General features: G+C 42.2%; 1 protein-coding gene across 3 annotated transcripts in view; it reads left to right on the forward strand.

The window, feature by feature from the left end:
* SNX9 (sorting nexin 9) overlaps positions 1–14,379 on the forward strand; it is an 87,241-nt gene that overhangs the window by 34,301 nt on the left and 38,561 nt on the right. For all 3 annotated transcript variants that reach the window (XM_043888016.1, XM_043888018.1, XM_043888019.1), the window contains exons 2-4: positions 3,928–4,014; positions 5,302–5,376; positions 6,659–6,784. In XM_043888016.1, coding sequence (XP_043743951.1) covers positions 3,928–4,014; positions 5,302–5,376; positions 6,659–6,784 — 288 coding nt within the window. The remainder of the gene's footprint in view (positions 1–3,927; positions 4,015–5,301; positions 5,377–6,658; positions 6,785–14,379) is intronic.

Consider the following 14,379-nt stretch of genomic DNA (forward strand, 5'->3'; position numbering starts at 1 on the left):
TCTGTTTGTGAAGCTGGGGAGAACCATTTCTTTCATATTGCCAGCAGAGGTTTAAATAGTACAGTCCCCAACGAAGGGAAATCTGGCTACATCTTCCAGATTAACTTGTCTTCTTTTATGGGTGGAATTGAGCATTTTTTCCCCACACATAAATGGTATAAGGACCATTTATTTTTTTCTGTGAACTGTGTGTTTCTCTGCCCATTTTTCTGGTGGGTTGCCGGTCTTTTTCTTGAATTCTAGATGCTCTTTAAAAACCTTTTGATGTGAATCGCAAAGTTCTTTCCCTGGTAGCTCATGTTTTATATATTAGTGATTGGGGTAATAGTGATGCTATGTGTGATATGGCCAGTTTGATGCCACCACATCCAAGAACTGTTCAGATGCTTTCATCTGATTGTTCTGTACACCACATAAAGAAGCTTTGATCTGGGCGAGTCTGGGTAGAAAGTCTGTTAGAGTCACCCCAGCCTCCAGAGGTTTGGTCACAACATGGCCCTAGGATTCCCTTGGTCCAAGTATTTGCAGAATCGTTGTGCATGAGTGGAGTGGAGGCTGGGCGGGGTGACACGGAAGTGGATGATACAGTTTGCTTGGTTTAGTCTTAAGTATTCTGAAGGATTTCTTCCCCCGCGTGATTGTATAATTGCCTTTTGTTACACAGAGACTTAAGATCATTCTATTCATTTCTTGGAAACATATTCCTACACAATGAATTTCTGTTTACTTTTCTCTTCATCTTGGAAGTTTCTCAAGCTGCAGTGCTTGTCTGTTTGGCCAGTTAGAACTCTCCAGGTGCACCATGTTTCAGGAGAACACACCTCAACCCGTTTTAGGAAAAACATTTTTAAAAGCAGGTATCAATTTTATTGGTAGTCTATTCTTAAAAAAAAAAAATTACAGAAGAAAATTAATTTTGGAGCCATTCTCGATGGCTGCTACCAATTCTGACTGACCAGGAACTGTGGAAATTTAGCCCTTGAAATGCTTGGAGTTGTTTGTTAAAAGTACAGCTACCCCTGAAAGAGGCAGTGAGAAAAACCACCTTTTCTTTCAACGACCACATCAAAAGTAGTCGGCAGCTTGGCAGTTGAGGTCAAGGTCAGCATCTTTACCTGCGTGGATCCTGTAGTGGTGGCAAAGGCCGGAAGGTGAGGAGAGCCGGAGGCTGAGAGAAGCCGGGAGAGGAGTGGGTGTTGGCGGGCTTCCAGTCTGCGCTAAACCTGCTCACCTAGAGCAACCGAGTTGCTCTTCTCAGCTCAGTGACCTTGTTTGTTTTTTTTCTTTTCCTGTTGACATTTATGCTCATTTGGGGATGTGCTTTTTAAATCTTCCCCAAAGTTAGTCTCAGTTATAATTCTTAAGAAGCATCTCTAGGTTTAAAAAAAAAAAAGTCCTAAGTCAATGTTTAAAATAAACCTACAGTGTTTATAGACATTTTCCGTGGGTAGATGTTCAGTAATATTTAAATGTGTAGGGGAGTTTCCATTTTTTTATTTTTGACTTGTTTCACATTCTATTTCACCAACTTGTTAAGTTTAGTAAATGAGAGGCTTCTGGTATTCTATATCTGAGGGTTGGTAGGATTTAACTGAATCAAGAAAATCGTCCATGGATCCTCAAGGAGCAGGATCAAAACAGTGGGTTCTCATCTGGCTCTTGTCCTGGGGGTGCGTCCTGGCCTGGTGAGCCCCCCTCTCCCTCCTCAGGCCTTTAACTCCCATCTGCCCTCATTGCGTGAGGGATTGAGGTTGGTTTGACATGTTTTTAAAAACATGTTTCAGTCCCCAAGAGGACAAGCCGAATTCTGTCTCCTTTTGCAGCTGCCCGAGGAACATACCTCAGCCCAGGGTCGCTGTCCTCTGTGGTGACCTCAGGAAGACGGTGGCACTTGCAGAATTCTCACTCTGCCTGAGCCTGGCTCTCAGTCTCCCTTCCCAGTGTGTAAAAGTAAAGGATCTGATGCCGTACACTACTGTTCATTTCTTTCCAACATTTTATTATGAAAAATTTCAAGCATGTAGAAAAGTTGAACTCATTTTCCACTGGACACCATAAACCCACTATCCAGATTCCATAAATAAGTTTACTTACTATACCTGCTTTATCGCATTCCTCCACCAGTTCATCTTACTATTTTTGATGTGTTTCAAAGTAAATTAGTATTTGGGATATTTTCCCCTAATCTTTTACCACTGGATGTGAATCCTGGGTCCCTGTAAGAAGCATTGCAGGCATCCTTAAGCAGGTGTGGAGAAGGCACTGGTCAGCACAGTTCTCGCCACGTGGTCGGTGTGCAGCAAATGTGTGTTAAAGGAGTGTAGTCCCACTAGTCCTAGTTGATGAACCCTGTAGGCAGACTTAGCTTTGCCTCTTAGGACAATTACTTTTTTATATATAATTCTGTGTATTTATTTATATTCATTGTTTGGTCTCCATTGCCGTGTGGGCTCTCTCTAGCTGCGGAAAGCGAGGGCCGCTCTTCGTTGCGGTGTGCAGGCTGCTCCTTGTGGCGGCTCCTCTTGTCGCTCTTGGAGCTGGGGCTCCAGGCGCAGGGGCTCTAGTAGCTGCTGCTCACGGCTCCGAGCACAGGCTCAGCAGTTGTGCACATGGGCTTAGTTGCTCCGCGGCATGTGGATCCTCCCTGACCGGGGCTCGAACCCACGTCTCCTGCTTTGGCAGGCGGATTCTTTACCACTAAGCCACCGGGGAAGCACCAGGATAAGTTTAAAACAAACCATGTTTCCTAGGTACATGTGGTCTCCAACTTGTAAGATGGACTTCCTTCTATAAGACAATCCATGAAAAGACAATTATTTAGAATTTGAGATGGATTAAATGCACATATTATAAAAGTATATGTATAAAGTATATGTATTTTTTACAACAGTGGTTGTCTCTCTTGGAATACGTGCATGGCAGTTATTACAAGGAACCCACGTCTCAGGGTTGGTGCCTCAAGCATCTGCTTGAGGAAGGGCCTGAAAGAGCAGCTTTCACATCAACCACATCAGCCTCACATCAGCCAGAACAGCTTCCCTTTAGTCTATTTTCTGTGAGATTCAGATGCCATGGCAAGAAAAATTTTGAAGATCACAGCTGCTCAGGTTACCTGACCCAAGTATCAGAGCCCTAGATAAGTCTTGGTATGGCTCAGACGGTAAAGCATCTGCCTGCAATGCAGGAGACCTGGGTTCAGTCCCTGGGTCAGGAAGATCCCCTGGAGGAGGGCATGGCTACCCACTCCAGTATTCTGGCCTGGAGAATCCCATGGACAGAAAGGCCCGGTGGGCTAGAGTCTATGGGGTCGCAGAGAGTCGGGCACGACCGAGCAACCAACACTTTATTCTTCTTATTAGGAAGTATTCTAGTAGAAGAGTATGAATATGTCTTGCACACAGCTCAGATTTCTGTGTTTTTAGTTGGCTAGGGTTGCTGCCCCATCAAAATTTACCCTAGGTAAAGAACAGTGAGAGTTTTAATAGCAGGAGGTTCATCTAAAGACTGTGCATCTCATGTGTGTACATACTTACATGGAGATCCCTCAGTCCCTGAGAGTCGGTGTGCCCACAGTGAGCAGTGTCTGTATTTCCACTTCTTAGCTCCTGCAAGGAAGGCCATGTGTGCTCTTTTCCCCTTACTGAAATGGGTTTATTCTGAGTTCTTCGGGGCTGATCTCTAAGTACAGTGTGGGCAGCGACCAGAAATCTCCCTCGTCCCAGAGCAGAGCAGGGCTCTCACTCTTGGTGCTGTTCTTCTTCACAAACAGGGCTGATGAATCATTTTGATCCGACGTCTTCCTTTGTTCCAAAACAACCGCAACCACGGTCATGACATGTTGTTCACAAAGTGAGCAGCATAGGTGGTTTTTTTTTTTTTTTTACTGTTACGTTTACATTTGTAACTTCCTCTTTTTACTTCCAATAGGCTCGGGTTATGTATGATTTTTCTGCTGAACCTGGAAATAATGAACTGACGGTTAATGAAGGTGAAATCATCACAATTACAAATCCGGTAAGAGAAGTGTTAATGTTTAAATTGGTCTCTTAAGGATTTATGTTTAAGATTTTATTCTTTTAACAGGCTGATCTTTCAAACCCACATGAATTCCTTTCCTGTTGCTTGTGCAATACTGATGGTTAAAAGAAGAATTGCTGGTTAGAAAAAATATATGTAGTTTTATATAGTATTCCAGGTGTGTATAAGTAAATAGGTTCTATTTTTAATCATAGAAGACATGAAAGCTTATATTTACTGTTTTTTTTTTAAATTTTTTTTAATGAAGAAGCACTCTTAATTTCTCGGTAAAATAGTATTTAAATTGCTGTTGTGGTCAAGAAATGGACAAAGTCATTTAAAATGACTTTTTAAAAGAATATATTATCTAGATTCAGGTGGATGTTAACTAATTAGGGTATGGTTTATGAATTTAAGATAGCCCTTATTATTTTAAAGGGAAGCAGTAGGGTTTTTCAAAGGTAACATTAAAATTTGGGAATCCTGGCATGGAGTACATTACTGTTTAGTTTATTAACATTACTTATCTAGGAGCGCTCAGGAAGGTTGGGCCAGTTAGTTTTCCTAAATAACAGGCAATCCCAAAGCTTAGTGGCTTAAACAAGTAGTCGATCGTTGTTGCTTGGGGATCCACAAGCCAGCCAAGTGGTTCTCCTGACCTGGGCTCATCCATGGGTGTGCATCGCCCAGCACGGGGCTAGGGCAGAGCAGGCCACCATGACTTCGTCTGTCTGGCATTTCTCCTGCTGAGGGTCAGCTGGCTTTGGGTGGGCCAACAGGGAGACGGAGCCTTGTCTCTGTCATCATCTGACAACCCAAATGCCAGCTCTTTTGGGGAAAAAAAAAATGTGAACTAAAGTGTGCAGAGCCTCTTGAGGCTGGCTCTGTATTCACCCCGTGTTATCTCCACCTTAGTCCGTTGGCCGAAGAGGTCACGCAGCATAGCGCAGGTTCTGGAAGTGGGGGTGCATTCTGCCTCTTGACAGTCGGAGCTGCAAGCCATTTTTTCGGTCTACCACAGACCAGTCAACAGAAAGTAATTTCAAAATCTTGGATTCTGTTTCTCTCTCTCTGATCAATTATTGTTGAGGTTTGATTTTTCTCATTTTTAAATTATTTCCTTTTCTGGCATAAAGAGAAAGCTTAAGAATTTGACATTTTTAACAGTGTTAGCCCTGTAGGAATGAAAAGGTTAATGGGTTAATTACCTTTTTAATTTCCCAGAGCCAAATTTCTGCAGGAAATTCCAACTGTAGTCTTTTTTTTCCTTTTAACCTTTTTGAGGATGTTGGTGGAGGATGGCTGGAAGGAAGAAACAGCCGAGGAGAACGAGGGCTTGTTCCAACAGACTATGTGGAGGTAAGAAGTTACTCTCGTTTATCAGTTAAACCTGGTCTTTGTCATCTGTGTTTTTATGAGTTATCAACTTAAAGGACAAGAATGAAAGATAGCTTTATTTTTAATGAAAAAAATTCCATTGTAAAAATAATACATGCTGATTATATAAAATGTAGAAAATTCATTGGAGTAGAACCAAGAAGAAATATTACCTACAGACTTATATGCCAAAGAGTGACTCCAAATACTTAGCTGAAGTTCCGTCCAAGGATAGCAACTTTTAGTTTTTCTGAATAAAAGTCTCTGTTTCCCCTTTACTGATTCTGTGTAGAAGCTGCTGCCTGCCGTACTGTTTACCGTAGAGTAGATTCACAGTGTAAGTAGCAGGCTGTCCGAGGTCGCTTTCTTCTCCCTGTGCTAATCTAGGACCTCTGTCAGCTCCTTCTCCCATTCTCAAAGACCCAGGGTCTTGAGTGAGCTGTTGCCGGGTGTAAGCTCTGTAGTGATAAATGCCAAGGATGGTGTGCGGACACACCCCACCCAGCTGACCAGGGCTCTCTGAGTCAGCCTCCTGGCGCCCCCTGCTGGCTGTCCATAGGTCACGCAGAACGGAGCCCTGGGTCCGTGATGAGCTTGCCTCTCATCCCGGGTGATAGCAAGAAACTGAGGCTGCCTGTGAGTAAAACTGGAGTGACGCTCAGGAACAGAGTTGCCTTGGGTTCCCCTCCAGTAGAGAGATCACGTGCCTTGGGAGGGTGTGTGCTGGGCGCTGCCTGCAAAATGGAAAGGCTGGCTGTTGTCCCTGACTGAGAGTTCAGTGGAGTGTTTTGAGAGCTCCAGACAATACTGATGAAATTGCTGAAATGTTAGGTTGGCCAGAAAGTTCGTTTGTGTTTTTCTAGAACATCTTTTCTGGAAAAACCCAAATGAAGTCTTTGGCCAGCCCGACATGTGCATGGGCAGGCACCCCACCTTTTCAGACAGCTTCAGAGGATTCACAGGTCCCCGAACCCAGCCCACATGTCTCATGTTATGTCATATTTGATGTCTGTACACCGTGCGTTCAGGATCCTAAAAACTGACGAGAATGAGAAAAATATGATAAGCTGATCCTGGTATTAGTTGCGTTTTTCTAAAGAATTCTGCACACTTGCAGAAAGGAATCGTTAGGGCAGATGTTCTTGAGCTCATACCTTTTAAGAATAGAAACCTTTTGATAGTTTACTTGCCATCAGGGATTCTAACTCTGAAATAAATCTGTAGTCTATGAAAGTAAGTAACTGTGGTCCTTCCTAATGTTCAGATTTTGCCCAGTGATGGAAAAGATCAGTTTGCTTGTGGAAATTCAGTGGCCGACCAAGCCTTCCTCGACTCCTTGTCAGCAAGTACAGCCCAAGCCAACTCATCAGCCACCAACAGTAACAACCAGGTAAATCGTACTCTGGCTTGACAGAACAGAGCACACGTGTGAAAGCTTGTGATGCGTCAAGCTTGTGCCATTCCCTGAAAGCACGAACAAAATAGCTGTTAGGTCTGTGTGTGGCACTCTTTTGCTGGGTTCTAACAAAGACCTTGCCTCTTAAGCCTGCTGCAGACTATTTTTATAGCATTGATTATTAGTGAGAAGGCAGGGTGTTCATTAAGAGTTGCTTATGAAAGTCTGGCAAAAAAAAAAAAAAGAAAGTCTGGCATGTTGAACACCGACCCCTTAAGCCGGGAATATCCTCGCAAGTGAGGGCGAGGAAGGAAAAGGGTCCTCTTTTGAGGCAAGGCGGTCAGTGTCAAAGCTCTGGCTGGAGCAGGACGTGACCTCTGTGACCTTGGCTCATGACTTGCACTTTCAGCGTGAGCCCCCTCCTCTTGCAGGTGCAGTGGAAGGTGGCCACAGATCCAGCAGTTGGTACTGTTGTCGTACTGTTTCTAGAAAACTTGGAAAAGTGGGATAATTTGAGAATAATGTACTGAAATTTTAATATTAATTTGAATGAATTTGACCAATTTGGTGACTGCCTGGTTCAGTTCAGTTCAGTCACTCAGTCGTGTCTGACTCTTTGCAACCCCATGGACTGCAGCACGCCATTCTTCCCTGTCCATCACCAACTCCCGGAGCTTACTCAAACTCCTGTCCATCGAGTTGGTACTGCCACCCAACTATCTCATCCTCTGTCATCCCCTTCTCCTCCTGCCTTCAATCTCTCCCAGCATCAGGGCCTTTTCTAATGATTCAGTTCTTCACATCAAGTGGCCAAAGTATTGGAGCTTGGATGGCAAGGAAATGAAACCAGTCAGTCCTGAAGGAAATCAACCCTGAATATTTTTTCAAAGGGCTGATGCTGAAGCTGAAGCTCCAGTACTTTGGCCTGGTTCAGTTATTGCTAAATGATTATCTGATTATTTCAGATGGATCTGAAAATGTTACTGCTTCCTACCTCTTTAGAAATGAATGAGCTTTAGGAGATATCTCTTGATATTTTTAACTGCATAAAAGGCTTTAAATAGTGTAAAGCCTAATAACCATCTCATTCACAGTTATCTGCTTATAGGGTATTTATATCTTAACCTTTTAAGAGAGTTTTTCAAAGTACTGTTGCTAAATGTTAATTGCAGATTTTATACATTTTAAAATAGCTTTTGTGGACATCCTGAACTACAAATTAGTCTGGCTCAGATATTTAAAATTCGGAGGTGAAGTTATCACCGTAGTTGAGCATTCTCATATATTTTGTTAATCTATAATACCTGAGAATGTTGGCCAGTTAAAGTTTACTCAAGATAAAATGTGAAGAAATAGTAGTCAAATCTTGTTGTTGTTTAGTTGCTAAATTGCATCCGACTCTTTTGTGACCCTATACACTGCAGCCTCCTCTGTCCATGGAATTCCCCAGGCAAGAATACTGGAGTGGGTTGCCATTTCCTTCTCCAGGGCATCGTCCCAACCCAGGGATCGAATTCACATCTCCTGTGTCTCCTACGTTGGCAGGCGGGTTCTTTACCACTGAGACACCAGGGAAGCCCAGTTAAACGTTACTTGACGTTTTACCAGGGATTCTTAGCCTGGGTGCTGTTACCATTTGGGGCCTGACACTTCCTCACTGTGACAACCAGCGGCGTCTCTGGCCTGTAGCACCACCCTCACCACAGTCACCAAAACTGGCTCCAAATGTTGCCAGGTGGGCAAAGTCAACCCAGCTGAGAGTCACTGAGTTATACTGAATTATACAAAAATACCAGTGAAACTATTAATAAGTAAAGGACAGCATTTCAATAAAGGGGAATTATATTGAGATGATCATAAAATAAGTGAAGGAAACAAAACATAGAGCTATTTATCATATTTTAATTCAGGGACCTGTCTCAACCATTAGCTGAGGATCGGCTAAAGAAGTTTAACTCATAAACACAAATTTAAAATCAATCTCAAATTTTGTTATATTATGAAGATTTCTCACTTCTTAAGTGTAGTATAAACTGGTCAGTGTAAGTCTAATTTTTTTCATCCAGGTTGGTTAGAAGAAAATATAACCAACTTATAAAGGTTGGATTTTTCTAGTCCAATCTGACATTAAATCTAATCAGATCCTTTGAAAGCAAAGAAAAAATAAGCTGAAACCAGGAGTAACAAAATACAGAATGCATGACCGTAATTTGAGCATTTGGATTTACTTAAATAGGGTAAAAATATTTCAACAGCCATTTATGGTCTCAGTTATCTGGGATGTAAGGACAATTTAAATGGGCCAAGATTGTGGTGTGTTTTATAAATACTGTTGTTAATTGGTAGCTTTGGAAAACGTTGCTGTCAGGTTTTTCCATTACTTCATTTTTTGAATGTTGGTAAGAAAATACTATTTTTGTTCCAGGGATATGCCTCTTGGGCTTTTCTAGTGATGCTGGCGTTGCCTTCTCCCCCAGAGGACAGTTTGTTTGGAGGCAAGGGTGTCAGAGGAGGGCGTCCCTTGTGGCTCAGCTGGTAAAGAATCTGCCTGCTGTGCGTCAGAGGAAGGAGCCAGCCCTCTCCTCTGCCTGTGGGTCCGGCAGGCCGCCCCCCTGCCCTCGGCTCAGTACACCACCCTCTTCCTAATCAGTGTCCTTTTAGTCTTTTCAGCACCACTTGTTTTGAATTTGGCTTTCTTCCCACACAGGCAGGTTAAAGCCACACAGCTGCTGCTGCTTATCCATCTTTCTGACTGTTGTATCTTTCTTTTAAATCATATTTTTAGAAAGATCTCTCTAAAAGGTAACATTCCACATGCAGATGTTCATAAATAACTTACTTTGAGCCTACTGTTTTTTAATTTATCTGAACCCTCCTTGACTTTTGAAGCTATACTGCCTTTCAGAGTAGTTAGTTCTCACGTTTATAACTTGGTATGTAAAATAGTGCTTCCTTTTGTTTTTCTTAAAACTCCTAATTTCAGGTTGTTGGGGCCCCTTCTGGTTCTAGCTTCTTACTGAGCAAGCAGAGGTAAGTGCAGTGACTGGCGTAATGGTGGATAATGTTCCGGCAGCAGCCCCACAACCCACTGTGACCTTTTTCTTTCTTGTCTAGAACATGAGGGAACTCCTTACCTGTAAAACACAGACTCACTGCCTGACTGTGGTATAGACTAGACTGTAAATGTCAAGGGAATTCAATGCATTATTCTTTAAATGTGTTGGAACAATTTAATTTGGACAATGATAGAGCTGTTTATTTTTTTTAAGTACTTGGAAAAAATATAGGCAACATTTTTTTTTTATAACCTTGTAATATAGAAGGTGTTTCTAAACACAACACAATTTATAGCAACCATAGAACTGGTACATTTAAATCAAAAAGTAATATTCACCTAGGAAAAGAATTTGTAACATGCCAGAGGTACCAGGTAATTCTGTTAATAGAGAACTCTCAAATCTACAGGGAAACGATGAACAGCTCAGAAAAAGAAACGGGCGAAGGGGGTAAACAGATTTTTTCATTGGAAAGAAGTACAAAGAGCCAGTCAACATAGAAAAATGCTCATTTTGAACTTCTTTTTATCAAATTAGCAGAGGATTAAAGTGTTTTAAGTGAGGAAAGGCTGGCCAGGGAGACTGCAGGACAGCTGCCCCGCGGGAAGCCAGGGATGCTGGTAGAAGAACGAGGATAGCTTCAGATGTGCAGACGCGGATGCTGCTGCTGCTGCTGAGGCGCTTCAGTCGTGTCCGACTCTGTGCGACCCCACAGACGGCAGCCCAGCAGGCTCCGCCGTCCCTGGGACTCTCGAGGCAAGACCACTGGAGTGGGTTGCCATTTCCTTCTCCAATGCGTGAAAGTGAAGTCGCTCAGTCGTGCCTGACGCTTTGCAACCCCATGGACTGCATGCAGCCTACCGTGCTCCTCCGTCCATGGGATTTTCCAGGCAAGAGGACTGGAGTGGGGTGCCATTGCCTTCTCTGATACAGACGTGGATGATCAGGCCTTTAAAAAGGCATATCCCTATGGGTAGTGTTACCTTTCTTGTATTTAAATATATACACAGGACGGGGGAGTTTGATGAAAATGGTAATGATGACTGCACAACATTGACAGTGTAATTAATGCCATGAAACTGTGTGCTTAAAAATGGTTACAGTGGGAACTCTTACATTACATTTCAGCACAATAAAAATTTTAAAAATAAAATAAATACATGCATACCACAGAATACATACATACACACACACACCACAGTTGCAAACTGTGTAGAAAACTTACTGAAGGATATTTAAGAAATGAATTAGATTCTTGTTTTCTTTTTCTAGTACAGATTTTAAGGTGGATGAGGACAGCTATTGCAATACCTTTAAAAAAGAATAGTTTTTAGTGGTTATTGGTGGTTTCATTATTAGTTAGTTATCTGGTATTTTACAGATTCAGGAGCACTTCCTATTAGTAGCTGTGCCTCCAGAATGTGTTAGCCTGCTAGTGAAAGTGAATCTCAAATATCATTACAAAACATGTGTTAATAGTTGTCCTCATGTTGTTTTTCACCCAGTTATTAGTGTTTAAATTATATAATTGATTAAAAAGATTCTCAGTATAGATCTTTTTAAAAACTTTTCAATCACTGCCTCTTTTCAGAACTTACTTTTGAGAAATTAATGAGACGTTTTTGTTTGTACTTTTTAAAGAACAATGGTGCTTAAACGCTAGTTGAAAGATGTATAAAGCTAGATGTTTTATATGAAAACTTTTGACTTGAGGGGTTTTAGTTTTATTTTATTTTTATTTATTATTTATTTTATTTACTTATTTATTTATTTTTATTCCCCTTATTTTAATAACCCCCTTTTGAGGGGTTTATTTTTCTATCCTTTTTAAATACTAGAAAGAGATGCATACTTGGAATAAACTACTTCTCCTTTTGTTAAAATTCTTGCTTTTTATCACACTGAATCCCAGTTCCCCGTGGATGTCTGTTCTTCTGTTCCCTGGTTTTCCATCCCATCCTTCCTCCGCTCCACGCAGGTTGGTGTGGTGGGAAGTCTGGTGTAAGGTTTGACATTAGAGCTGGGTTGACGATCTGGCTCCACTTCACAAGAGTCGAGGCTGCTTCCTGAACTGTCCGAGGACCAGGTCACTGGTGTAAGTGGTGTCGGAATCACGGGAGATGTTTAAGAAATACTCTCCTTTTTTCATCTCTTCCCTCTCCAGGGAACAGCCTCATTCCACTTATCCTTTTTTGTTCCAGCCATCTCCTACCCTCTCTAACTGGGCAGAGGATTCCCTTATAAATAGCCCCCAATCCTGAATTTTCTCTGTAGTTTACTCAACGTCCAGCTTCTTGTTGAGTATTTCTATCTGCCTGTCTCCCCTGTATCTCAAACTCTGCTTGAACAGAATCACTCTTTATTTCCCCACAAATCTAGTTTCTTCTCCTGACTTTCCCATTTCTGTTTCTCTGAAATGTTGTTTATTTCTATCCTCTCTTTTTCATTCCACTTTTAAAACTCTGAGTGCCTTTGCGAGCTGTAGTTAGGACAGGAGTGTCCTGCATCCTTCAGATGTGTGAGGCCAGGAACACGCTCGGTTTGATCCCAGACCTTTCCTGGATTTTATTCCCAGATCACATTCTTACTGTGTGACTCAGGGTGACTATCTTAGCTTCCGTGTGCCTCAGTTTCCTTCTGTGTAAAGACCTCATAGAATTGCTGGAAAGAGTAAATGGAAAAAAGTTCTAGAGTGTTTAGAACTATACATGGTACTTAGTAGGGGTTCAGTTATATTTAGCAGTTTGGATATTAAACAAGTCAAACCAGTCAGTCCTAAAGGAAACAACCCTGAATATTCATTGGAAGGACTGATGCTGAAGCTCCAATACTTTGGCCACCTGATGCGAAGAGCCAACTCATTGGAAAAGACGCCTGATTCTGGGAAGGATTGAGGGCAGGAGGAGAAGGGGATGACAGAGGATGAGATGGTTGGATGGCATCACCGACTTAATAGACATGAGTTTGAGCGAGCTCCAGGAGGTGGTGATGGACAGGGAAGCTTGGTGTGCTGCGGTCCATGGGGTCACAAAGAGTCAGACGTGACATAGTGACTGAACAGTAAGCTATTGAAGCGTGGAGGGGGTAATTTCCAGTCAGTAGTACTGATGTGACTGGCTACAAATGGATTTAGAATGTTGTTGTGATCTAGCCTTATTTTTAAAAGAACGTGTAAATTTTTATATTTCTATAGATGGCTTTTTTAAATCAGTAGAGGTTCATCTGTAGAATTCAATGATGTCCTTTTAGCAAAAGATCTATAAAGAACAAAATGGGAAATTTTACAAGTTCTATCTGTATTTGTAGCTGAAATGCTTAGGCTTTTTACATAAGACAGTTTTATACCTTCTGTGGGCTTTTTTGAGAAAGAGAATTAAACCTTTATCAGAAACTGATTGAAATATTCTTGGCTTATAAATGAATCACATTATTTGTTTACTATCCCCATTTCCTGACACAATTGGCACATGGTTATTAAACATCTGATGAACGAGAAATGTCAGATAAAGACATTATGCCTCAATCAGACAGGTGAGTTACAAAAAGCAAGCCAAAACACCATAACCTCGGCTTTCACAAACCCAGTTAATTTCTGTTCACTTCTGTTGTATGCCCCTGGACAAAGTCTTCCTCAGGAAGTTCCTTCCTTCCTTCCTTCTGTCCTTCCAAGCAGGAGACCGTACGTTAGGGTGTGGCAGTGTGAGCGGCCGTGACAACATGACCAGTAGGGTGTAGACGTGTGTGACCGAGGCACACACGAGAATTTCCTTGTGTGGTAAGGTGGACCTACGAATGCTTCCAAAACCTTTCCCCCAGGATGATAACACACAAGGTGGTGAGCTCCTGGTTACTGACCCTTCTTACCTGGTAGATTTGTCAAACCGAATGAGCCGTGTTGACCTGTACTGAACTTTGCGCATCCTCTGTGAGGAACCAGGTGGGCAGCAGGAGCTCTGCTCACTGGTCAGCGTCTGTTGAACCTTTCTGTATTCTTTGTACTCTTGTTCGCTAATTTGGTAGAAAGCCGGCAGAAAGCAACCATAATGAAATATAAGTTACCTTTTTCAATAATTCTCAGACCTCGGTTATGAGGTCTGACCTAGTTCAGGTGGACACAGAGGACGGGCATCCGTTGCCTGTTTCTCTGTCTTCTCCCCGCCTCTCGCAGCGCTGGCAGTCTCGTGATCTGGGCAGTGAAGAGCGCTCTTCCTAGACCATGTCTTGAACAGGAAAACCAGTTGAACCAGAACACCTGATTTCCTCTGAGTCCAGAAGAACATACTGGGAAACCAGTGAGTCAAGTCAGTCTTGCTGTGGTTTTCTAAACAGGCCCTTGCCCAGGTTCACCGACGCCTGTTGTTAGAAGTAAGAGTTTGATTCTTACTCCTCCTGGTGGCCCAAAAATGTCATCTAAGAAGCAAAGTACAGCTAAGTAGCAAAATATAACAAAACCAGAACCTGTTATTTTTGTGGCCAGCAGTTGCAGACTAGAGGGGGTTTTGTTTGTTTGTTTTTCTTTAAAAAGAAAGTTAC

The sequence above is a fragment of the Cervus elaphus genome, chromosome 26 (genome assembly GCF_910594005.1).
Source record: "Cervus elaphus chromosome 26, mCerEla1.1, whole genome shotgun sequence".
Classification (NCBI taxonomy): domain Eukaryota; kingdom Metazoa; phylum Chordata; class Mammalia; order Artiodactyla; family Cervidae; genus Cervus; species Cervus elaphus.